The 26,722-nt window shown below is 37.6% G+C and overlaps 1 protein-coding gene across 3 annotated transcripts in view; it reads right to left on the bottom strand.

Moving 5' to 3' along the window:
* The window catches only part of AOPEP (aminopeptidase O (putative)), a 210,490-nt gene that overhangs the window by 144,953 nt on the left and 38,815 nt on the right, over nt 1-26,722 (bottom strand). For all 3 annotated transcript variants that reach the window (XM_074569859.1, XM_074569860.1, XM_074569861.1), the window contains exon 5: nt 25,224-25,472. In XM_074569859.1, coding sequence (XP_074425960.1) covers nt 25,224-25,472 — 249 coding nt within the window. The remainder of the gene's footprint in view (nt 1-25,223; nt 25,473-26,722) is intronic.

Raw genomic sequence — 26,722 nt, 5'->3', positions numbered from 1 at the left:
TTTGTGTATTATTCATATTTACAGTTTTTGCAAACTCAGTTTATTTAAAAGTACTGGACAAAATAAGGAGGACTAGTTATTTGTAATTTTCAAATTTTTACAAACTTGTAATTTTTTTAAATTTACTTCAGAAGCTTAGAAGAGAAAAAATTACTGACTAGAAGCCACAGAATACTTTACCTAAGCAAAAACCAAAACTGAGAGACACTAAAGAATGGAAGACATGCATTGCCCTCCATGCATTCAGTGCAGAGCACAAAAACTAGGTGTGTACAAGGTACAGAATTATTTTGTCTAGAGAAAGCTGAAAAAGCTCAGATGCACATATGCAAGTACACCCTGAAGTGGAACATGTATTTTGCTAGTCACTCACAGGTGGCACTCACCTATCTCAAACCCGTATGGCCCCCGACCTGAACCCTAAGAAGGCAGACACTGCCGTAATAAAAGCACGGATGTTAAAACCTCCTTTCCAGTCTCTCATTTAGGAGTCCAAAGACCGCTAATTGTTGTTGTGGCAAAATTATTGAGACCCACAGTTTCCATAGTGTCTAGGAGATCCTAAGGTTATTTACAGATGACAGCAGCATAGATACTGTAGTCATGCAGAGCAACCACCTTAAGTAACTCCTGTACTGTCAGACTAGCACTTAATCAACTCAGGTGAAAAGCCTGGGGTGTTAGGAAGCAATTCCGCTGGCAAAAATAGCTAGTTTAGTCTCATGACAGGCACTTGCATGGAAGATTAAAAATCTTGGTCCTATACCTGATACCAAACACAAAGAACACAACTAAATTTTCTCACGTGCACTTTTGTCAACTCATTCAGAAATGAGAATCTCTGTAGACAAACATATCAGATTTTAATTTAGCCACCTGATTTCTTCAGCTAGGTTGTCAGTAATACAACCTCATACCTATTAACACAAGCAGGTAATCTGGACCACAATGGTCATATGTAGAAAAATACCTAAAAAATTATATCAAACCAAATACCAATGAAAAATATCTTTCCTTTAGAGTTCTACCTTATTCCAAATACGCAGCTACCAGAAGCACCGATACCTTTGTAGGAAGAAAGTGATCAACTGTTTTAGCCCCAACTTAAAAACACTGCACACATAATGTACTCTTTTTCACTGTACATATGGTATTAGTGGTAACTATACTGATAGTACGTGCAAAAAGATGCACACAAGTAGATACACACTGCATATTCCAAAACATAAACTCATTTTCAACCAACATAAAAAGGCACAGAATTGACTATTCAAAAAATCACAGGGCAAAGTACCATACAGCTGTGGAAAACAGAGTGCTAAAATGATGCGATAAGGTGGCTAGCTATGATTTATAATACACCTCACATTTTCAATCAAGTCAAGAACAGAAAAATAAAAGATCGGTGTGATAACAGTTTATAAACAGGAAGGATTTATTCTTTTATCAATTTGTAATGGTAAAAGCAAAATCTAATCAGAATGAAAAGGAATAAACTGGCAGGCTAAAAAAACCTTAATGTAATACAGCCATTTTTTTAATGTGATATTGTATCATTACCTTCACAACAAGATTACAGCACAATATTACATTCAGATCTGGATAATTAGTGCTTGACTACATCTGCCTATGCAAAAGATATAAGGTAGAGGGCAAGCTTTCTAGCACATCTATGCATCAACTGAGACTAGTTTAATTCAAGGTTTGGTTTTAGTTTATATTTTATCCAAAGGAAAGTTAAATTTATAAACTGATTGGGAATGATCACAGATTAATCTCTTTCATTTTTTTTTCAGTGCCAAGATCAACATTTTAAGAATGCCTTGCATTTTCAGACATACTATAATAGATTAAAATATCTCAAACTATGTGTACATTTTCAGCCATTCCACCGTGTCTATTTAGGTATTTCTCTGGCTCCTATAATCTGGGTATCTAAGCACTGATCCATATGTTGTGTAGTTAAAAACAAATGAGTATGCTCTCCAGATATGAAAGCATACCTCCTACTAACGCCAGTAGGAACCCTGTGAAGAATATCTTATGCCTGAGTACAATCCAGAAATCTTTAAAAATAACATCACAAAGACTATGTAAATCTCAGACAAATGGTAATCCTTCCCCTTCTTCGGGAGCATGCAATGCCCATTAGCACAAGTAAGAGTTATAAATGTTTTTCAAAAGAGCAGGATATATTATATCAAATCAAAGTTTTTTAGGCCAGCTATGGTTATGCGATTTCCCAGCTAGGCTACAAAGCAAGGACAGTGATCTGAGGAGGGCTGAGCGCTTTCTGTAAAACAGTAAAGACATTCGGCTCCCAGTGGAAGCTGAGGGCATGCAACAGAACAGAGGTCAGGCCCCAGCCAGACATTTTGGTAGTAATACTTTCAAAAACTACCAAATATATTACTCATTATGTGAAGAATGAAAACTGTGGAGAATGTTGACTTTTTCAAGAGACTGAGAAGTTATGGCAACTCTGAGAAAACCTGTGGGAGTAGAGATAATGATGACTAAATGAGAGTAGACAGAGCAGAGGCAGTGCACCATAAAAATGTCCTGAACTAGAGATGCCATATATATAGACATAGAGATGCCATACAGAGATACTGTAATGCAGCTGTAAGATTTTTGTGTCATCTTTAGTGTGCACAATATCCATTTCACTAAAAATTAGTCGATGTTAAAATTCATTCTAAGTTGCAGTAAATCACATAGAAAAAAAAAGAGAAGTGGAACTTTCCTTATCTTTTGGCTTGCAGAGTTTTTAATGGTCTGCTATCACAAAAATGTGATTTATATGTGACATTAATTGTAAGTAGAGAGAAAATGTAATGGTGGAAGTTTGATATCTTCATCTGGATCACCTCACAGAACTGTCAGCTCTGTTCTTTTCTGTTTCAAGGTGGTTATTGGAAAGGTATTTCTGTTTTGACAGATTCAGCATTCTTGTTGGGCAGTAAGCTACACTATTAAGAATATGGTTTTATATAACAGTTCAAACATCTGTCCTTTTTAATTCAAATTATTACAACAGCTCACAAGTAAAACCTCATAAACAAATGCAGCTGTCACAAAATAAGAACAAACTCCCTTCTTTGCCTTCACAAAGAATCATATTTAAGACTAAAGAGATAGGCATAAGTAAAAACCAATTCACTTCGAGATGGAGAAAAATATTAATAATTCCTCCTATATCATCCTTGAACACTGGATTAATCAGCAATTTAGACTGTAAATATAACAAACTTAGCACGTTTCAGTCTTATTACGGAGATGTTAATTAGAAGTTCTTATGCCCTGAAATGCCAGATGTTTTTAAGCGTAAGGTATTTATTTGCACACATAGTCTGCCCCTAGTGTCAAACAACTGAAAAAATACCTCAGAAAAGTGAAATCTATCTTTTGCATTAAGTGAAATGTTATCACTGCTATTAGTCACTGGAAAAGTTCTCTGTACATTTCTATCCTCCTTTCTACAAAACGTTGCCACCTACCTCACCAGAGTTTAACAGAACACACAACTACTTTTCATTAAAAGAATAATTTCAAGGTGTCCAGAATGTATTACACAAGTTTGCACGGCACAGTTTCACACCAAATTTGCAACATATTCATTAGCTTATACCCGTTACTAATTTTCTGCATATACAGTGACCGATGTATAAAAGCAGAAGTATAATAGAGAGTTACCTCAGGACACTCTTTATTGATTTAGTTTTATTAACTTATGTTGCTTATTAACTTATTAACAAAACCAAAAATTTACCATTAAAGTAACTTTCTAGAGTTATTCATGTTATTCTACTGAGTTACCAATGAAATTATCGGTGGCTATTTTGTACTCTGCTACACAAGCAGTAAGATTTGTAACAATGTGTCGTAGCTTTGATTAGCTTTTGCAGCACTTCCAAGTGAATATTAATGAAGCACTAAAAAGACAATGCTATCAGAATGAAAATACTATTGGAAAAGAAAAACTAATAAAATGCATATAATTTTCAACTTACTATTGCTAGAATAGTAATTAAGATACAGTGCAAATACTTGCATTGGTAAAACACGCTTTTTTCATAGTTTTGATAACTGAAAACACTGCATGTGTAGACTGTAGAATATAAAAGCTTTTACTTTTGTTAAGCTTTAAAGCAACACTAATGAAGAAATATAAATCCTAATCCAAAAATAGATTGCCATAGGACTCGTCATCTCAGAATCTTTTAACAGTCTTTACATGTTTAAGTAAATAATTGCTGAAAATACACACTGTGAATAAACAAAAGCTCAGGACTGAACAGAATTGTCTTAATTAACATAAACATACAACAACATGAAGTTTTGGAAAGTCTTCTTCAAGCCTTACAATCTAAATAAACCATGTGTGTGGGCAGGACTAATTCTGTTCTCTTATACTTACATAATTTCGTACTACTTTGCGTAGATTTCAGTTGAGCTTGTCTACTAATAACAAGGTAACTAGAAGCAAATTTGTATTCTGCACAGTTTTATAAATCACACTGCATTAAGCCATGTGACTAACATCTGCTGAACATTGTTCCTTCTTTGATCCTTCCTCCAGAGAACAGCAGAAGCAAAGATGTTTCTTGTTGTGATAGGGTTTGGGGTTTTTTATATATATCTATGAATATATGCAGCATTAATTTTTATATATCTATGAGAATATATACAGTATTAAATATTTATGCTACAGGAGCATGGGCAACGACATTCCCCTTGCTCCTAACAAGGTGGTACAGTATGTCCTGTTTCCTACTGCCTGAAATAATTCACTTGGCAAAACTAGATCAACTCCACTGACAGTTAATCCCCTGGATAAACCTGTTTTCTTCTAGTTTTCCTCTGTGTTGCAGATCACTTGAGCAAGGAAAATTCAGCAGCTCTGGTTTACCAGCTTCTTGGAGCTTATTTTCCCAGCATTTATATCCTCTAACTGATACTAGGGCAAAAATCTAAGTTACCAGTTTCTCAGATCAAGGTAACTTGGCTCAAACAACGACCCAGATACGTATGAAGTGTCTATCTCATTCTAACCTGCTGATCTGAACTCAAAGAAAGTTTTAACATAACAAGCTGTTCTCAGGGAACAGACACGGCTCCAGAGTTTTACAAATCTAATTCTGCTACTTCCTACTATCACGGCTAAGGCCTTTCTTAGGATAATCATTCCATGCTTCTTTGACATGAGGATGATATCAACATGTAGGTTTTTGTTAAATTTCCAGTTCAACAACTTTTGCCTATGGTGTTACATCTACACACTGACATCTCCAAGAATTCCAGTTAGTTGAAGGTAAACAAGCATTCTTGTGGTTACCAATGCTGACTTGATTTGAAGAGCCTTTGCAAGTATTATTGGATCATCACATCCAGGTTGTTGTGCTAGTGGTTAGACACAAGTCCCATTATGGTCCTTTCTGGATCACCTGGAGCTTCTTGGGCCACACAGGCACAGGCTTCTGAGTAGGCCTGTTTGACCTACTGGTATATTCTCCAGGCAGAAAGTCTGTGGACTCTATTGATCAGCATCTTTACCTTACTGAGACAAAGGCACAGGATTCAGAATGGCTCTGTACCTTCTCCATGTCTGGAAGACATGCCTTATGTTACTGTAGCTTACAGGGTTGATACTGGCATACATGCCCTGCTGAAAAATGTCCTGGTTTCCAGTCACAGCCTAGTCCAAGTTTAACACCACCGCTGCAATCTGTCCTGAGAGTTTACTGTTTAAAATAAATTTAGTGAAAAAATGTCATTGAGAGCAAGCAAAAATTAAGCCATAGAAGATAAAACCTCATTAGTGTCTGATTTTTGGCAGGATATTGTGGAGAACTGCAATAGTATGCATGAACAGAGAATGAGTGGGAATGTGTGAGTGTAGTGGCACCCAGAGGAACACACGGCAAGAACAAGGAACTCAGAACATCCTATGTTAATGGCACGCAGATTAGCAGGTTCTCAAGACCCCAGCTCACCTAAGCTTCAAAAAGATATCCAGATCTGGGGACCTGGGGACAAAGAGCAGTGATCAAAGCATGACCACTCACAAAGGGGAAAAGAATAGAAACACTGATCACTGTTAGCTCTAAGAGGGTAGAAAAAGGCATATCGAAAAAGGCAGATCGAAAACCTGCACATGGTTGCCAAGCTAAGAAGAACGCAGGAGACATAAGGACTTGAAACATGTCTGTCCTTCATGTCACAGCAACTGATCCAGAGCCTAATATCTGTACAGAAGAGTCACGGTGCCAGACTGTTGGACAGAGTTCTTGGACACGATGCACATTCTGGTGCTTGTGTGTGACAGTCAGTGAGTAAAACCTACTTTGTTTCAGGCTTTGTTTTAGATAAAATGACCCTTCCCACCTACAAGAACTCCCCGTGGGTACACTGTTACTATGCACAATTTAAACACCATTCCACATCATTTGTACTCAAACTACTTAGTGCAGTTTGACAGAGAGTTTATTGCTGCAGGGAGATAATGGTAATCACAGAATCATAGAATGGTAGGGTTGCTGGAGACCATCTAGTCCAACCCCCCTGCCAGAGCAGGGTCACCCAGAGCAGGTTGCACAGGAACACGTCCAGGCGGGTTTTGAATGTCTCCAGAGACGGGAGACTCCACCACCTCTCTGGGCAGCCTGTTCCAGTGCTCTGCCACCCCCAAAGTAAAGAAGTTCCCCCTCATGTTTAGGTGGAACTTGTTATGTTCAAGTTTGTGCCCATTACCTCTTGTCCTGTCCCCAGGCACCACTGAAAAGAGCCTGGCCACATTCTCCTGACACCAACCCTTTAAGTATTTATAAGTGTTGATAAGGTCCCCCCTCAGTAGTCTTTTTTCCAGACTGAAGAGACCCAAATCCCTCAGTCTTTCTTCATAAGAGAGGCGTTCCAGTCCCCTAATCATCTTCGTAGCCCTTTGCTGCACCCTCTCCAGCAGTTCCCTGTCCTTCTGGAACCGGGGAGCCTAGAACTGGACACAGGACTCCAGGTGCGGCCTCACCAAGGCAGAGCAGAGGGGGAGGATGACCTCCCTCCACCTGCTGGCCACACTCTTCTTGATGCACCCCAGGATGCCATTGGCCTTCTTGGCCACTAGGGCACATTGCTGGCTCATGGTCATCCTGTTGTCCACCAGGACTCCCAGGTCTCTTTCCACCGAGCTGCTCTCCAGCAGGTCAGCCCCCAACCCGTACTGGTGCATGGGGTTATTCCTCCCCAGGTGCAGCACCCTACACTTGCCCTTATTGAATTTCATAAGGTTTCTCCCTGCCCAAGTCTCCAGCCTGTCCAGGTCTCTCAGTATGGCAGCATAGCCTTCTGCTATGTCAGCCACCCCTACCAGTTTTGTTTATGCCCACATTAGTGCAGTATATTTTTAAAGTGAATCCTCCAATCATTCACACTTGTATTTCCAAACTGGTTCAGCTCTCAAGGCGATTTTGGTGCAGGCAACGCAGATTATTTCTAGAGGAATGTACAGAGGAGTCTCTGTTCCAGTTGTGTACCATTTCACCCCAACAGGAATGTAAGGGTGTGAAAAAATAAGCATTCCTCTGAAAGCTTCAATGCTTAGGAAGGGGTATTTAGCTCAAGAGACCAGACCAAATCAAGTACAAAGTACATCTCTCCAACTGTATGGACTCTATAAGTAGGGGTCTCCATACTGACTACTTCAACCTATTCATCCACTATAATGGCACAATATTACTTGCTAACACAGTCAATACCAGTAACAGTGTGGACTTTTTAAGACTACTTTTTGTCTAATTTTTATTGCTTGACTTTTCCTTTCAAGCAGAAATACAAAGACATGTCCAGAAGCATTTGTAAAGTTATTGACTTGTATCTCTAAGCATGCTGATTTCTTAACTATAAATTAGCTCAGCACTGTGTCATGGTAAACTTGTTTATTACGTTTAGCTTTTGAGTCTGATTTCAATGCAAAACAGGGACATAATGTACTTACTACCTAATATCTGGACTGACTTACAGAAACCGATTATGTGAACTCACTTAGCTCAAATAAATTTCTCAGGTTTACAGGCCTCCCTGGCAAAACATCCATGACTTAAGTCAGCATCCATGGAGTTCATTTCAAGCAAAAGGTCCAAGGCACTACTAACCACATCCCTTCCTGGCTTATTACAGGCAAAAAATCAAAAGAGAAGGCCAGCCAATCCCCTGAACACAAACATTCCAAAAATAACAGTGAAGGATCATAAGATCTTTCCACAGCTGCTGGACGCAGTGTTTCCTATAATATCTATCAAAAATGTGTACTTTGCTGAAAATGTAACACTGCCTGAGCTGTTCTTAGCAGTTCTGACATCCATCAGACCTTGTAAACAACCAGAATTTTTCTTCTAAAAATAGAAAACTTTCTTGTGGAAGGTATGGTAAACCACCAGAAAGCTTACCTCCAAACATTCTTGCCCAAACCAAAGAAGCAGGAGGCTATTTAATTTTAAAGAAAGAAACATTATATGGTACTACAGCAGTGTGTAAAGTAGCTGGAAGTGACACACAGGGGAAAGATGCCAGAAAGAAAGAGGAAATTATGTTCCTTGGCAAAATGGGTCCAAAGCTGCCAGCATCTGATGGTGGCAGTGTTGAAAAATGAGTTCTGCATTCTTAGCCAAACAGCAGCAGCAGCTTATTGAAGATGGTAATCACAGCTCAGCAGTGGATTCAGCAGCAAATTTAACTAATCAGCATTTAAATGCCAGAACTGTAACATTAGCCAAGCAGACTGAATTAACTATTCTAAGAGCACAGAATATGCGTCAGATGAAAATGATGCTTTTTGACGCACTGTGGAGCCTCCCAAAGATTACAGTCCGAATTCAGAATTGCAAAGGGCCCCTAGGCCAGCTTGTAGCCTATTGCTGATGAAGTTAGGGAAAAACCTTAGACCTCACATAGCAAGGGAATGTCAGAGTTTTGCTTCAAAAACTAACAATGGATCGTGAGACACTAAAGAAAGTTTTGGCTATTCCGTCTCATCTAGAGTAACTGAAATTTGACCTAAGCCCTTGTGAACATCCATGCTAGCAGATGTAGGGACTGAGCAGAGAGATATGGATTAACAAACTGTCAAAGCAAAAAGGATTACTCTTAGGTGAAATAAACTGCTGAACACTATGAATTTACTAAAACTGTCCTTCAGGAATGAAGTCTCCCAACTGACAGAATGTTATGACAGCAAAGAAATAAGAAGAATAGCAAATACAGGAAGTGTAGGATCCAAGCCATTAAGCAGAGGAAGACTTAACTGAACGGTCATGATCAAAGCTAGTACTGAATTACAACAATTACAAAAAGAGACTTAACTATACAATAGTATAGAGTTAGAGGGTGTGAATGTTATGAAAGTGGAAAAAAAAGACTTGCAGCAGCTGAAAGAAGTGGGAAAAAAATCCCAATTACTAATGCTATTAAAAAAGACACCTTGAGATAAGTTTTCAAAGAAGACAAGGGTAAATAAGACCGAAAGCTAAACTGAGGTCTAGGAAGATAAACTTACCTTGGTCAGAAGCAATGAGCATATCATAAAGTACTTGCAGAAGGTCTCAAAGTTAAAAAACCAAACATAAATAAAACCCCAACTGTGACCAGAAAGGCATTCCTGCTTCCTGATTCATATAAAGTCACAGCTTTTGCCACCAGATTTTGCTTATTTAAGAATTTACTGGAGAAATTGTGTATTTTGGGGAACAGAAACTAGCTCTACGGTAAAACCATGGGCATAGTGGTGAAGGCTTCATCTAACCCATATCCAACCCCTTAGTACTCAATGAGAAAAAATTAGTAAGATCATAAAAACGATCTTACAAATTCTGCTGGTGGCCATGGAAGAGGAATTATTCTTAATAACCAATACATGATTCCTTTAATTATAGAAGATGGCTGTGATAAGTTGGGTTCTTTTCCTACCAGAGAATGTGTCAATACGAATACTGGTACTTCAAACAAGCCAAAGTATATATTTGGGAAGGCTTGTGGAGAAATGTGGAAGAAACACATGGTTACAAGAAAAATGATTCATTGCAGAGAAAGACCTAATCTTCACAACTTCATAGTCTATGTTCTAAATATTCTGTCTGGATTATTTTGAGTTTATGCTATTTTTTCTTTTAATTTGTCCTTCTGCCCAAGCTTTCTGGAAGGAAAAAAAGTATCTTGAATCTCTGCCCCAGAGTAAATAATTCACTATCTGTGTATTCAAAAGACGTAAAAGCCCCTGTGTGTTGCTCACTTTAAATTACCTGACAATCACACTTCTGGAAAAACACCAAAACCAGCAGAAAGAGTTCAACTCAGACTAGGAGAAACATAAATCTTACATGGAGATCTCTTTCATTTTGTAAACATTCTGTGGTCCTTCCACTTGCTTCACAATCAAGTTAAACTTGAATTTCCTCATATTGAAGCTTCTATTCTGAATGTTACTTTGGAGAAGGGAAGGGAACAATATGAAAAATAGGCTCTTCTATCATCAGTTCATAGGAAATCCATTCAAACAAGCACTTCTATCAGAAATGGGAACAGACATCAAATCAGTTAAAAAATAAGGACTTTGAAAGCTTTCTTTTACAGTTTTGGGCAGGTTTTTTGTTTTGTTCTTAATTAAAAGAACTTTTAGGTCAATTTGTTTAAAAGGACCCGCAAAACAGGACACAAACTATTACTAGTAACAATAACAAGAGATTCCAACAAATAATAAAAGCAATCAACATAGTACTGGGATTCTTGCAATGGGCTCTGAACATGCTCATCTCCCTTGTCCACCATTTACTTCTGTCACTCCAGAATGCTATCAAGAACTCTGAGATCCCTAAAGAGTGATCCTAACATGTAAACTGTTCCAAATAAAGGCCAAAAGAAGCCTTCAACAAGGTACTACCCCCACCTTGAAGTACACAGAAAATATACACTTATACAATGAAAAAACATAAGTTTGAAGTCTGGCAAGTTTTAGAAAAGTATTGCTGTGGTCTTCACTTTGTAAGACCAAAAGGAAAAGCACACCACAGGAATTGTTTGACAGGGCTATGTGGTCTCTGCCCTAATTAGGTACTTTTGGAAGACCTACTCCTTTACTGTGGCTTTTGGTCACTACACAAAATGAAAATAACAGACAGAAATAATATTCAGAAAGAGGTACTGCAACAACTTACTAAATTGATAATGTTTATCCTTCACTGGTATCAAATACACAATTTGAGTGACGAGAAAGACATTTGCTATTTTTCACTAAGCAAAACACATCTACTGATCCGGTTGTGCTTGGAATATGTTCACCAGCTACAACGTTTTCTAGTTTTTCCCCTCACAGGTTCCTATGTCATTACTCATTTCTATTTATTTTTGTTCCTGTTATCACTGCTTAGCTAATCCACTACCTGTTCTTCACAACATGTTTATCTATTTCACAACCATGCCTATGCCTTTTTCCACACTGCCTCCTGGCAGTTTCTATCCCCCTGCAGCCAAAACCAAGAGAAAGTCTGCAATTCAGCCTCTGTCACATAATTAAATAAAGTGCACTCGGAGCACAGTCTTTATTCACAGAAGTGCCTGGCAGAAGGCACCTCAGTATAGAGGCACATAGCTACTGTGAGTACTGGAGGCAGTTTACACTTGTTAGGATTGACATCATGTGCCAAGTCTCCCCTCTTCTCAGCTAGAAAGCAATGAGACACACTCAGCATAACACACACTGCAATCAAGACAAGGAGAAGCAGTGAAAGGATAATCTCTTTTTTTTTCCCTGTCTTTTTTTTCCCCATGTGTAAGAAGCAGTGCTACAAATTACTAGCCGCAGGAGAAATGGGCGGGCAGTCTCAAGACTTTCATTTCACCCCCACCCTGCCCAAGGATGCCTCTAACTGACAGATGTAGTAGAGAATTCCACCTCCGTTCCCTGTTTTTATTTGACAGACAAAAAGGTCTCAAGGAAAATAAGTTTAATTGCTGTGTTCACAGAAAGTGACTTTGTGCACAACTGACTAGTGGTCCAAGAAAGACAAAATCTGTCCACAGCACAGATAAAAGAATTTCTCCCTCTCCCAGGGTCCCAAAAGTTTTAGTTAAATTAGATGAGAAAGCCACTATCATAATCTGCTTTTTGCCTACCAAGCTCTAAACTCTCAAGTAAGTAATCTTGATTTGCACAGGATCTCCTATTTTCAACAGTATCACAGTATCTCATAAGCAATAAGAACAGCATTTAATAGAATCATAGAATCATAGAATGTGTTGGGTTGGAAGGCACCTTTAAAGGTCATCTAGTCCAACCCCGTCTTCATCAACAGCTAAAAAGCCCAACTATTTACAAAAGTACCTACCTCTATATTTTGGGGGATTTAGCTGTAAAGTTTTAAGTTTCATAGACAAATTATGATCTCTTGCACATGGGACAGATCTACACAGAACTTCATGGAATTTCTCATAATTATGGTGATGATCACCAATGCAAGTGAGCTAATCGGTGGCGTCAAGATAGGAGGCAGCGTGGGCTGCAGTGGTTGTGCACTGGTGGAGTTTGCAGTCCTGAGGGATATGGGTCAGGCAAAGAGTAAAGTCAGGACCCTGAATTTTAGGAAAGCAAACTCCCAGTTTTTCAAGGAGTTAGTCAAATAGACTTGTTGGAGCAGTTCCAGAGGAGGGCCACAAAAATAATCAGAGGGATGGAGTGCCTCTCCTACGAGGACAGGCTGAGATAGTCGGGGTGATTCAGCCTGGAGAAGAGAAGGCTTAGGGAGACCTGATAGCATTCTTTCAGAAGGCCTACAGGAAAGATGGGGATGAACTTTTCAGCAGGGTCTGTTGCACTAGGACGAGGGGTAATGGCTTTAAACTAAAAGAGGGCAGATTTAGACTAGATATAAGGAAGATATTTTTTACAATGAGTGAGACGCTGGCACAGGTTGCCCAGAGAGGTGGTAGATGCACCATCCCTGGAAACATTCAAGGTCAGTTAAGAAGTGGCTCTGAGCAACCTGATCTAGTTGAAGATGTCCCTGCGCATTGCAGGGGAAGGTGGACTAGATGACCTTTAAAGGTCCCTCACAGCCCAAACTATTCTATGATTCTATGATTTACACCAGCATTATGGGAATCGTAACATTCATTGTAGTATATTTGAAATAAGAGAAATCATCAGCTGCATGTATTATCTGGTTGCTGAAGCTGTAATTGTATATGCAAAATCAAATTGCTTCCTTGGACACATTACTAGGAAAACTGAATCCAAAATATCAGCACACATTTAAAACAGATTAAATCATGACCCACGTGTCATGGGTACAAGGAAGGAACAGAATTCACAAAATCAGCAACAAACAGTTGTCAAACTGGTTTTTTAATTACTTTTACATTATTGCCAAATAATGACACTTTCTAAAATAGATATCTGGTCTTTGGCTCATGGATTAATTTTTTTTCCAGAGCTACACATGAACATTTATAGCACTGAAGGGGAAGAGGGGGAGGAGGATTTTGTTTGTTTGTTTTTTATTTCTTTGAGGGATAGGGAGAGGCAGAAGGGAAGAAATTAAAGCCATTTTTCTTGTCTAAGACTGTACTGCTGGTTCGTTCTGAGCTCAGTTTACATCATCAGAAAGATAAAAAGTCATGATAGACACCTTCACACATAGCCAGTAATGAAATGTCCCATACAGTGATTTTACTGCAGCTAAAATGATTTCTCAGTGGAAGACAAAACTAAAAAAGAAGTTAAGAAATATATCTTCAACCAAACCAACCAGTAAAAATCAATGTTAGATGAGAAAAACTAGCACCACCTAACCTGGAAAAAAACCAACCACCACCGCTATTCACAGTGGCCAGATGGAAAAGATGGAGGTGAGGATGGTTTTCCTCACAAGGACTGAATTTCATAGAGCTTCTTCTCAGTAACATCACTGTTTTGTAGGAACATGAATTCTCTTAGCCTTCTCTGAGGTAGTCACCAGCAAGTACTCAAATGAGAAAAGGGTTAGGGATCCTTAAATCAGTCTCCTATGAAAGCTTCCATACAGAGTAACATGATGTAGCCCATCAGCATTGGGAACACCTACTAAAATTCTATATTATCTTCATTCTATTCCAATCTACAACTTTTCTGACATGTTCCTTCCTATCTCAAATCCCTGTCTTTAAGACTATCTTTCATTTTTCTCTCCCTTTAGCAAAAAAAAAAGAAATAAAAAAGAAAAAAGAAAAAGAAAAGGGAAAGGAAAACAGAGCCATCAGTTTGTTTACACAGTCTTAGTGGTTTTTTGTTTAAACTTGAAACCAAGGCTGCAGTGAAAAAGACTGACATTAGCACCTGGCAACTGGTGCCAGAGGTAAAGCAGCATGTATGGATTTAATGCTTTGTATGCACCTCTGTTTTCTTTGAGCATCATTGGTCTTGCAGTCTGCATTTAAAATCTAAAATCTATTATCTGATGCAGGTTCTTCCCAGGTGGGGCTGGTAAATCGCAGACTACTAGGGATTATGATAGATAGAAACTAAGTAAGCTTCACATACCTGATATGGTGAGTCAGATCAGAGATAACTGCATGACAGAAGTCTCTGGCTGCTTTGAACACTCCCTTTCTTTTGGCCCTTTTCAAATTAAGCTTCAGAACCGTTGGCCACGAGATGAAGTACCTTCTTTCTTATCACTTACAGCATATACAGTGCAAAATCTCTGCATTTATAAGCACTTCACTATTTATATGACTCAGAAACGGAAATGAAACACTGTAATACTGCTGATTGTGAATACAATATTAAACAGTAGACAAGACTATTTTACTACTGATCTGCAACAAAAAAATCTTTTTCCATCATCTTATGCAACTCTGTTGGTAGGAGAAGAAAAGCTGAGGGGTAGAGATAAAAGTAGGATACAGACAGGAGAATCCATTCTGAAAATTAGTTTCAAAACCTCAAAAATAGTGTTCAATAATGACAATTAATTACTATTTTCACCTCTCCATGTTCTATCTCTCTATACATACGTCACTTCTGAGGGAAAAGAATACTTTTTACATTCCAAATGCCATGCAACTCATACAACAACAAAACCCCTAATTAGTATTACTTAAACATATATATATGCACATATATGAAAGGCAGGCATGCATATATATGATTAGGCATACACATATACAATCTGTGTAATATATAACAACTATAATATGTGTAATCATATGCCTGTCATATTTGTGTGTACAATACACACACACACACTGTTCCTGAGCCTAACCATTTTATGCCAGCTTTAAGCTGGGAACAAGTCTTTACAGCCAGTTATTAAGCACTGAAATACAAGTTTATACTGGAAACGCTTAGGCACCCTTAACTATAATGATGCTAGTAGGCTCTGCAATAATTCCAATCCTAGAATTTAATAACATGCAGTCACTATTCTCCAGCAGCATCAGAAGAGCCCCATTAACTCTCCAGTTTCTACAAGCAGAAATGGTATTTTTTGTAGCTAAAGCCAAGAGAGGGGGAAGAAATAAAAGAGGGAATCGCTTCATGTTCCAAGTTAAGGCCTCAGTTTAAAGTAACAGGACATCTTATGAAGTTTATTCTAGAAAACATAGCTCATTTGAAGTAAGTGAGTTTTTGTACAAGAACCAATTTTAACAATGTTTATTTAATAAATAAAGATACATCTTGTTTGAGTGCTTTTCTAATCACAGTGCAGGTCCCACCTCTTCACTAAACCAAGATACAATTTGCACTCTTCAAGAGCCTTTTTAACAATTCATGTGACATACAGCAATAGAGGCAAGTGGTTTTTGAACTCCTAAAATTATTTTCCTTATTCATCTCCTAAAATTATAAATTGTAACTATTTAAAGTTGCATATTTGAAGCACAAGCAAATTCACATGTTCTAAAACATCTGGTTTTGCTTTAATTTTGGTCAGTAATCTGTGACTGAGATGTTACCTTCTTGTGGTACTATCCAAGAAGCGAAGCACCTTCAGACAGGTAAATATTGTACTTTGTCTTCTGAAAGCACTAAGAAAGCTCTATAGAAAACTACCAGAAATGCCGAATAACCCCCCCTAAAACTGTAGAATACACATCTGGCTTGTTTATTAACACATTCCATAGCAGAGGCTCACTTCACGTGTTTATTATAAGGAAGGACACTTTTCAGAACGCAAATGAGAGTGAGGGTTAGTGGCAGAGCTTGGAGAGTGAATTGGTTTTGTTTTGAAACAGAGGGGTAGTCTGCATATGCAAAGCTGGATGATCAGGTCTCTGTTCTCTACGGTGGCCCAAAGGCAGGACAATGGGTTTCAGAGACTTATCATCATCTTTACCATTTCCAATGATACTCAAGCAAGACAGTTTTACCATTTTTTTATCAATTTTGCCATTTTTTAATATTTTTCCATATTTACCATATTGTTCAAAAATATGGAGCAAATAGTACATTTCTCAGTTTACCTACTAAGATTTGGTGATAGCTGCTTTCTAGATTAGCAAGGTCCTCACATTAGTCTTTCTGCCAGATACCATACAGAAAGGATGACCGAAATAACCGAAGAAGTCTCAGCAGGATAGCTCTGATGCAATACTGTAAACTCAGTTTCTACAGTTTTGCGTCCATGAAGAGGCAGCAGTCTTACAACTGAAAAGCAAGGAAGTCATGACTGACAGATTGATATAATACATAGGCAGTAAGATCATATATGGATCTGTTTGTGTCCTGGTGAGTGTCTGATGAGGACCTATGAGTGCTCAAGCACAGACTGCTGATTGTACCAGGCAGTATCGCTGCAATTTGGTTTCAATTCAAAATTTAGTTTCAGAGCATGGAATTTACATTACTGTGGAGCCTTTTCCGTCCACCTTAACCTGCAGCTGTTGCTTCCACAGTTTTAGTAGACTACTAAGTGTTTTTCTGCTGTTGCTACTGGAAGGAAAACAATACACACACTTGCACAGATGTTACGTGGAGATATCACACTAAAGCAAAAGGACACGTCATCTGTACTGTGGTGGTTATACAAGCCATTTGAATAATCTCCCTTTAGGGATTAAGTATAAAAGTAGCTCTTGCCATGGCACTGTAAGAAGGATGGTGAAAAAAGCCAAAGTCAATTCTTATTCTTCATAGCCTCAAATGCTATTTCATCAACCTGTCAGACTGTGAAACTCAAGCCTAAGAAAGAAAAAAAAATTCAAAGGCAACTTGTGTATGTTGAGTTTAGTGTATTAGTGCCTATCATTTCTGCACATTCAAGTTTAAAAAAAGAAGGACATGGTTTTCAGATGGCTGGGAAAAAATGTTTTTCAGCCACTGGAAAAAAAATACCTACCATATTTAAAATATGTAGATATCCCACAGATTAAAGAAACAAGGCTTCCCCTATCACAGTCTCACGTCGTATTGAAAATGTGTAGTTGACAGTTGACATCAACTGCCTTTTATTTTTATGGTGTCACAAGACATGCTGCAAAACAATTTGGCTGTTAGGTGGTAGGACTAGGTGACTAGTCAATAATAACAAAAAAATTAACTGCAGCAGGTAACTTCTACATTCCACAGGGTTGCAGCAGTTGAACATAACTGACACCAGTGAGGACGCCAGGATAAACGATACAAAATAGTATCCGGCTTAAGAAGCTACCTCATACAAAACTTGAAAAGTTTCTTAAAATGAAGCAGTCATTTTATTTTTCAGTGCCATTCAAAGCACACGAAAGCCTATTTGCCAAGTTAGAATTAAAGAACTCTCTATTTTCTAAGTACTTATTTTCAAGAAACTAAAGAGAAAAAAAGTAGTACTGAAGGTAAGAAATCTCTTTGCTTTATTAATCTTTTAAATATCATTCTGAAGGAGAAAAAAGACATGCTCTTAGGAATAATCAGTCTTATTTCTGACATTTGTTTAAAGTAATAATATTTCTCTGTAGCAATTTTATAAAATGATGAAAAACAAATTTTGATTTCCATCAAGAAATGAACTTGTTTTATTCTCTTTGCAGGTTTACATTCAAAAGAACATCTGTTAAGAGTTAATAGACCAACAAGGCAGCTCAGCACATTAGTGAGGAAATATATTGTGCCTGAAGTACTCCAAATCCTGTTTTGATCCCAAAATGACAACTGGATGAAGGACTGTGACTGCAGTGGCAGCAAATTACACTTTAGGCTCCAGCTAAGAGTCAGAAAATATTCTCAATGTCTAAATACCATGAAGTTCACACACATGTTTGTACAGCCACATACTCTGAATTACTGTGATCACAGCTAAGACTCTAACCGGGATGAATTCTGAATAGCTGTATTTTCTTGAAATAGTAAAGCAGTGCTTCAGCAAAAGTAAAAGTCACTAAAAAGCTACCCCATCAGTAGACTAATATTAGTTTCATTAAAATTGAATTACATTCTATAGCACTAAAAACTGAATCCAAATTCCTAGGACAGTGGCAAATTTGAGGAAGGAAAGAATAAAGCAAAATATAATGAGCTAAATGTTTAGATGGCTGGAAGACAGATCCGACATCTCTTTGAATTCAAAACTGACTGTAGGTTCTAGCCTCTATAGCCAACCGTGAATTTTGAGTATTCTGTCATCCAGGACTGATCAGCTTTCTGGTATTGAAAACAAAACCAATATTTTAAATAGATACCCAACTTTTTCCTCGCTTTCAAAAAATCTCTCCAACTAGTATCAGATTTTTCCCTCTCCATTCCTCAAGGCATATCTCTGGAGTCCCCTTGCTGAGCATAGGTATACTGAATTATTATTCACAGCAGCATTGCAACAGAGCATGTGAGACAAGCAAGCATGCCAAATATCTACCAGAACAGTTACTATTCAAAAGGAACCTTGTGTAAATCAAAGTGAATCTCTGTATTTTTAAGTCTCTATGGTGGTTTTTGTACCATAGACAACATGGATTTCACAGGTAATTTCCACATTACTAAAATAAACAATATTTACTTATTTGTGTGGGATTTACAAAATACATAATATTCCAAATGAAAAAACATGCCAACTGGAAAAACTGTCTCTGGAAAAAAAATTGGTAATTTGCATACTTTCTTAAAAAACTCAGCATAGGTGGTCATAGGATAGAAAAATAGAGGCTAGGGTTAAAAAGATTGTTTATGCTCAATCCTCTTTTAGCACTCTGTTTGCATTGACAAATGGATTTCACGATATTTTTAGAAAAATATCTTTCTTGATTCATCATCTTAGAAGCACAAGAAGGACAGATACGATTTCCTCCTAGGCGAACTCTCCCATGGATTTCAAGCTTCAAATTCTATTTTAAAAAAAGACTGGATGTATAGCAAAGCACCACCACTTGCAAATATTTCCAGGAAATGTAAGCTCAATAGCTTCTTTTTTTTTTCCCTTTAAATTCAAATCACACTAAAGTCGCTTGTGTTATTAAGTCAAATTTCACTTATGTTTAACCAAGTCATGATCCTGCCAAGAAATATACTAAGTAAAGAATCATAGAATCATAGAACTGCCTAGGTTGGAAGGGACCTTTCAGATCATCTAGTCCAACCATCAACCTAACTCTGACAAAAACCATCACTAAACCATATCTCTAAGCACTATGTCTACCTGTCTTTTAAAAACCTCCAGGGATGGTGCCTCAACCACTTCCCTGGGCAGCCTTTTCCAATGCTCAATAACCCTTTCAGTGAAGAAATTTTTCCTAATACCCAGTCTAAATCTTCCCGGGTGCAACATGAGGCTGTTTCCTCTTGTGCTGTTGCCTGTTACTTGGGAGAAGAGACTGACCCCCACCCCGCTACACCCTCCTTTCAGTTGTAGAGTGATAAGGTCTCCCCTCAGCCTCCTTTTCTCCAGGCTAAACCACCCCAGTTAAGATTCTCCACTATATAATGAATAAAAACTGAGTTAAAAAAAAAATAATCCATTTTTCTTTCTCCAGATATCATACTTTTATTTTTCACTTTAATTTTTGTACATTGTTATTTCTGTCTGGATAACCAACTAGTGATATGTAAAAATAGACTAAGGACAGTTCAAGTTTAAGGATTACACTTGCAAGTATTTTGTCAACGCAACTGAAAATGTGCAAAAAACTTTATACAAATGTATATACTCACAAAAGGCTTCTAGAACTGAAGCAAACAGTCAATTACAGTCCTGCAAGACTGAACAATACTAAAGACTGACATTTAGATCTGACACTTGGATGTTTTCCAATAGTCCTGGCTGATTTTACTACAGACATATCAGTTGTTGTTGTAACACTGCAGACATACAGATTGGATAAATGGTGGCTACAGACGGACAGATCAAAGAAGCTGATAGGGCCTCCCCCCTACCTCTTCTCCCTTATTTTTTTTTTCCTTCTCCCTTTTTGATTTAAAAATTTAACAACCTTAGTGACATGGCCTGTAAAGACTCAAGATTTCTGTCGATATACCATGTTTTGAAGAAAGAGATATTCTTTCCTCTTAAAATACCAACAAAGACCATTTACATGAGAGGAGGAGAGTGACTAAGACCTTTATAAATAGGAATTGAAAGCTGGGTTGCTAAATCCATATTTAGCCAGCTATATAAGTTGACCTGATTTACAGATATGCCAAGCATCCTCTATGTTTCTGTCATCAAACACCATTTGGGTTTCAAGGGTGTCCAGCATACTTGAAAATGAGGCCACTAATTTTAGAGCCTAAATAGGATTCAAATAATCTTATGTTGGGATCCTGTTTTGAAAATGTCACTATCTGGCTCAGAAGTTCTTTTGTTCCTCTTACTTGCTAGCTCTGCTAGGCAAATCTGCTGTAAGAACAGCCAAAGTAGGTACGACCATAAATCCATCTATCCCATTATTCTGGTTTCAGCAGTTACTAGTCCTAAGTGTCTAAGGAAAAACTAAGAGCATGGTACATACACTAAGGGACACTTTTCTCATCATACTCTTCTGGCTCCCAGCAACATGTGATGTGACTGGTCAAGTTGTTGACACACAGTGTTTGGCGAAGAATTTTTTCTTGTGCTAGCACTTATTACAAAACTAGTCCATCTAAAGTACATTAATTCAAACAGAAAAAGCAGTAATCTTATGTTATTTAAACTATGCTGCTGGAAACAAAAAACCTTGAAGACCATTGTTTCGAAAAACGCACTTCAACTCAATTCAAACAAAGGCTTACAACCCTCAGGGGAGTCAAATACGTATCTGCACATTTGCTATTAAAAAGCAGAAAGTTGGCAAGCAGTTTCTAAAGCCACAGAAATATGAGAGATTGATGTGACTGTGAAAGGTTCTGCATGGTTATCAAGGAAAAAAATACTTCCATTGGAAAAAAAAAAAAGGAAGAAAAAAAAAGAGGACTTATGCAATTAAACACTGCAAGAGATGTCAAGGTCTCTAGCACAGGCTCAGGTGGCACAAAAAGTTAGAGTCTGTATTCAAAAGAATGTTTTTCTTTGGGGAATGAAAAAGAACAAGGAACTCAGAATCTCTTCGGGTTTTGCCAAAAGGAAAGGAAATTGAGTCAGTTGGAAGAGATTTTGAAACACTCGGTTTTCAAGTGTGATCAACAAAACTGGACTGGGAATGAACTGATTTGAAGAGCACGAACAACCAGGGAACACACAGACCCTATTTTTTATTTGAAGTCTTTCAGCCAGCTTTGTTCACATGAGTAACTACTGTCTCATATGAGAGCATTTGCAACTGTGAAATAAATGCTATTTAAATGCCAGTGGGGTTGACAGTACCTCAGGGAGCAGCATGTCATCATCAACAGCATCAAAACATGGTGCTACTTTTAATCTCCTGCTCTTAACCTCTTAGCTCTCTGAGTACATGAATGATGCACACCTTTCAGTGTAGTGTGAGGTCAGGGATCTCTTTCCTGAACAGTCTAATGAGGAGCTCTACAGTCTTTGCAGTCTGACACACTTCCCTACTCTTTTTCCTCCAATTCACTCCCTTCTGCTAGTAAGATAACTTAAAATCAGATAACTAAGTGCTGTTAGGTGTTCATGAAACTCTCAAAATTCTACAAAAAGCATTGAATCTCTGGCTTTTACGCTACTTAAATTTGGTCCACAATGCTTTATTAATTTAATTTATGTACAATTTAACTTCATATCACCAACAAAGACGTATAGGCCACATTCTTCTTTTACTGGCATACATTTGGGAGAAGCTATATAGAATCACTTGAACTAAAATAGTGTTAAACCAAGAGAGAGTGCAAAATTAAATCCTCTGGCTTCAAAGATCTGCAGGAAGCAACAGGGGATGACTGCAATTACTACATACTTACAAGATCCCATTTCCGTACAGAATCCATAGCAAACTAAAAAGCACAGGATGAGATGTACAGAAAGCACAAATAAAATGAATACGCTTTAAACTAGAGTTTTTCTCATAAAGCATCTGTCCCATTTCAAAAGAAATGCAGCTGACCCACAGTAGCAGCTACTGTAATGGACAGCTTAAAAAACCTAATTAGGTCACTTTATGCAAGAGCTATCACAACTTCATACTAGTCTAAAATGTAGGGGAAACATCCCCCTTAAGTAAAGGGAAGTACTTTGGGATATAAAAAACACAGTAAGTATCAGCTAATGAGGAACAGACAAAGAAAAGTGCCAAATGCTGTAAAGCCCCGATACTTCAGATAATGACTAAAATTTATGACTGCTTCCTTCCCTGGCAGACAGGAGTACAATTAGAATTCTCAAAACAACAGCCCCTTTGTGCTGGCATGCTGTGTTATGTTTATACTGCTACAGATAGACTAGAAGATAAAAAAATAAATAGTACAGCACCCTTTTTAACCCAAGATAATAGCTAACTTTATTTTTTTTTTAATGTGGGTTTGGACACAGTTTTGCACATAGCTTATTCTTAACTGAAGTCATTTAAGTAATTATCATTGCATGCACAGGAATTAACCGTTTAAGTAGCTTGCTATACACATAGAAGCATCTATTTGAAAAATCACATGAAACAAGAACAAACGAGCTATTATGACTCACTTAATAATTTCCTTTACTGTCCAAATACAGCTTGACATTTAAACTGCTTAAATTATTCCTTTATTTCAAATTTTAAAAATTTGAATGTGCTTGGCTTGATGAACTGTTGAATGAAAAGCATCAGGAAGTATGCATGCCCTTTCTTTCATCCTAAACTTATATTCAATGATATGGATCTCTTGGAACTGACGGTGGTTAGAAGAAGCACAGGGAAACACAAGCATAGGTTTTTCTCATCTCCTTCACAAAGAAAGCACAAGTACTATATTCTAAACACGCAATCTGGACTCAGATAACCACAGATGGTTTTGCAACCCTGCAGAATACCCCACAGGCATCTTTTCCCTATAAATTCTGGGAAAGGTACATTCAGGGGGAGCTCTGACAACTTCCCAAAGAGCAGTTGCATATCAACGGCTGAATCTTGAAGATTTCTCCTACTGCGTGCTGTCATTTTGGCCTAGACATCTCTCTCCTCTATCTATCTCTTTCATTTTGGACTATGTGTGCGTCGTGCCCTTCATGGCTCCTCTGATCACTGCTTTTATCACACAGCTAAGTAAAATGGCCAGTTTCTTCCTCAGTTACAGTGATGATCCATAAGGACCTGTGTCAACCTTTTACTATTAGGCCTTTGAAGTCAGAGGAAATCGCTAAGCAGCTCCACCAATTTCATACAGCTTCAAGAACATGCTATACAACATCACACTCACCTCCAAATCAAACCACTGCACAAAACATCAGAGAACAGAGAACCTGTGGCAGGTGCCCAAAGCAACCAGCATTTGTGTAAGTTTCTTGATGCTTTCATTTAGGAGTTTATTGAGTGAAGAGCTACCACTGGAAACTCAGTAACCAGTACAAGGTATCTACAAAGCAATGAGGCTTACATGACAGAGGAGGGTCACTGAATGCTTAAGTTTTAAATTTTAGAGATCTTCAGAAAAAAAAAGAATGTAAACTTATTCTAAAAACTATACAATATTACTCCATGCCACTGAATGTTTAAGTTTTAAATTTTAGAGATCTTCAGAAAAAAAAGAATGTAAACTTATTCTAAAAACTATACAATATTACTCCATGACAGCATAGTTTTCTACTTTTATCCGTAAGGAGGATTGCAAGAGGAAAGCTGTAGAGAAAAATTTATGTAAATAAGAAACAAAACATGTACCATGAAACAAAATGTTTCCTTATTTGATTAATTATGGAGTTTGTAAAAAGAAATAAACTTGGGGTTCATCTAAGCACCTGGACTGGCAATTTGTGCAATTTCTTGAAGTTGCTTCAGATATCAAACCTACTCAACAATTGCCCCAAGAGCTCCAAAATACAAACCCAACAATCTGGGAATACACCTTTCCCTTTGGTCCTCATCTTTCTACCAGGGCTTTGCCTTTAATTCTGCCCTTGAATGTTTTGTCCATCTGCCTAAATGAATCCACTCTACTGCTAGCAATAGGCAAACAGTGAATAAAAATATTGCGTTATTCTCTGCTATTCACAAATGCTATCTCATTACCAACTTAAAAGAATATATATTTTTAAGAAAAATAAAAAGCAAATGGGGAATTTCCATTGCTAGGCATTGCCTTGCAAGCAATAGAACTAAAATTCTATTGTCATTGCATGACTGGAATACACTGTAAAATAAAAATATTTAAGTAAGCTTTTTGTTCTCCACAATTCCATGAAAACTTGATAATATAATCCTTACAGTTGGCCTTACTCAGCTTCCAAAGTCCAGTGTTCGAGAAGAAATTGATAAATCACAAAAGGCTTATGAATAAACTCTAGATCTGGATTTTAACATGCTCTTGTTCTGCCGAGATATAATGGTAAAATCAACGCCAAAAGAAAATGTGACAAAATGATAGCTGCATTGAGTATTTAAATCAATAGAACCGGTAAAAGAACTTCAGTTTGGCAAATGAGGAAATTCAGACCCACATGTCTAATGAGCTTGTATTTTCCTTCCCTGTTAAAACTAAAATTAAAGATCATAGCACAAAGGACGCAAACAAACCTACCCACATGAAGTCAGAACTAGAGTTTCAAGTTTGCTTTAAGAAAAATAGCACCGCAACTTTATATTGATAGCAACTTGATACTGTTAACTAGCTGATAAAAAGGAGTCCAACAAAATACAGGAGATGAGATACTAAGAAGTTTCTTTACCTAGCCATTCCCAGGCTGGAAAAGTTGGAAGGAACTATCAGAACATCAAGCCTGGAAAAGGGGTGGGTACCCAGTGTGGTGTAAGCAGCTGAGAGGCACTGAGGAATGAGCTGAAGCAAACGTTCTTCGCAGCGTTCCATAAGGCACCAGGGAGCAAAGACTCTGTAAGGAATGACTGCCTGCAACCTGGCAGCAGGATTTTGGAAACGGCAGGGGTACTCCACATGACCACAGACTTCTTCATTACATCTGACAATAACAAAAAAAAAAAAAAAAGAAAAATAGTTTAATGTGATATCAAAAATGTGCTCAAGTGAGTATACTACAACAAGGATATTCTCTACACATCAGAATAACAGAATTGGTTCGCAGAAAATCATCTTATTTGTATTCTCACACTGTTCACACATGTGCAGCACTGTGAAAACACTCATGTCTGAGTAGAACTGATATGGTCACTCATGACTAAAATAAAGAGACTAGTCAAACCTTCTTTTCATAATAGATATGCATCAAAAGAACAAGTGCTCAAAATGTACATAAAAAACCTAAATAACAGTAGAAAAATATTTATTCAGAAAATTCCTCTTCAAACTTGGCTATGAAAATAAAGTTTCATACATATTAACACAAACATATTACGTGCCATTAGAATGACATTCCAAGGGATTTGTTTTGTTGGGTTTTTTCTGTTGTGAAATTTTCCAGGAATTTTCACTGATTTTTTTTTTTCTGAAGTGAAAAAACAACAGGAGATATCAATTCAGGCTTGGCATTTGAAAATATCACATTAGGATCGAGCTCAACTTACATCACTTTTACAGGATATTCAGAGCTGTGGCTGGAAGAAAGGAGGGGTAAATCAAATCCTTCCTAGTGAGTCATATACCTTCACAATAATTTATCTACCCAAATAGATGCATATCGAAGCAGAAATCAGCTTCATGTTTTCACCTGCTAGCCCGACTTCAGTACAGCACAGAGCCTCTCCTTGGTTTGAGATTTCAACTTAGGGGAGCTGGTTCTACTATGCCTGGACAGGCAAAGCACTTACTGTTATTGCACCCAGCATTGCCCAAAGCATTTTTATTTGGAAGATCATGCTCTAGGTGAGTGCTGACACAAAAAAAACAAAATGATAACACATAGAAAAGGACTACAGTTTGCTCAAGTGCCAACACTTCTAACACCTTACATAACTCTGTGAAAGACGCGGACTCTAAGCTACTTATTGATTACATACGCAAAGAAACTACATCCATCGTTACACGTTTTTTTTCCAAGAATGGTCTAACCCAGTATATTTCTGCTGTAAAACAATGTCACTTTGTATTTAATTATCAGAGTTGAGATTAGGCAAGAACATGAAAGGTAGCACCCTATCTCTTGTAAAAGTCGCCAAGTCCTTATTGACCACAAGGAGATAGGAAACTTATTTAAAACCCCAGCTCCATTTAGCTTTTTCTTTGATAGTCTCCTTATGTGAAACTTACTGACAT

Source organism: Larus michahellis, chromosome Z, assembly GCF_964199755.1.
Source record: "Larus michahellis chromosome Z, bLarMic1.1, whole genome shotgun sequence".
NCBI lineage: Eukaryota > Metazoa > Chordata > Aves > Charadriiformes > Laridae > Larus > Larus michahellis.
Note: the sequence above shows the minus strand (reverse complement) of the source record. Positions and strands in the feature narration are given on the sequence as shown.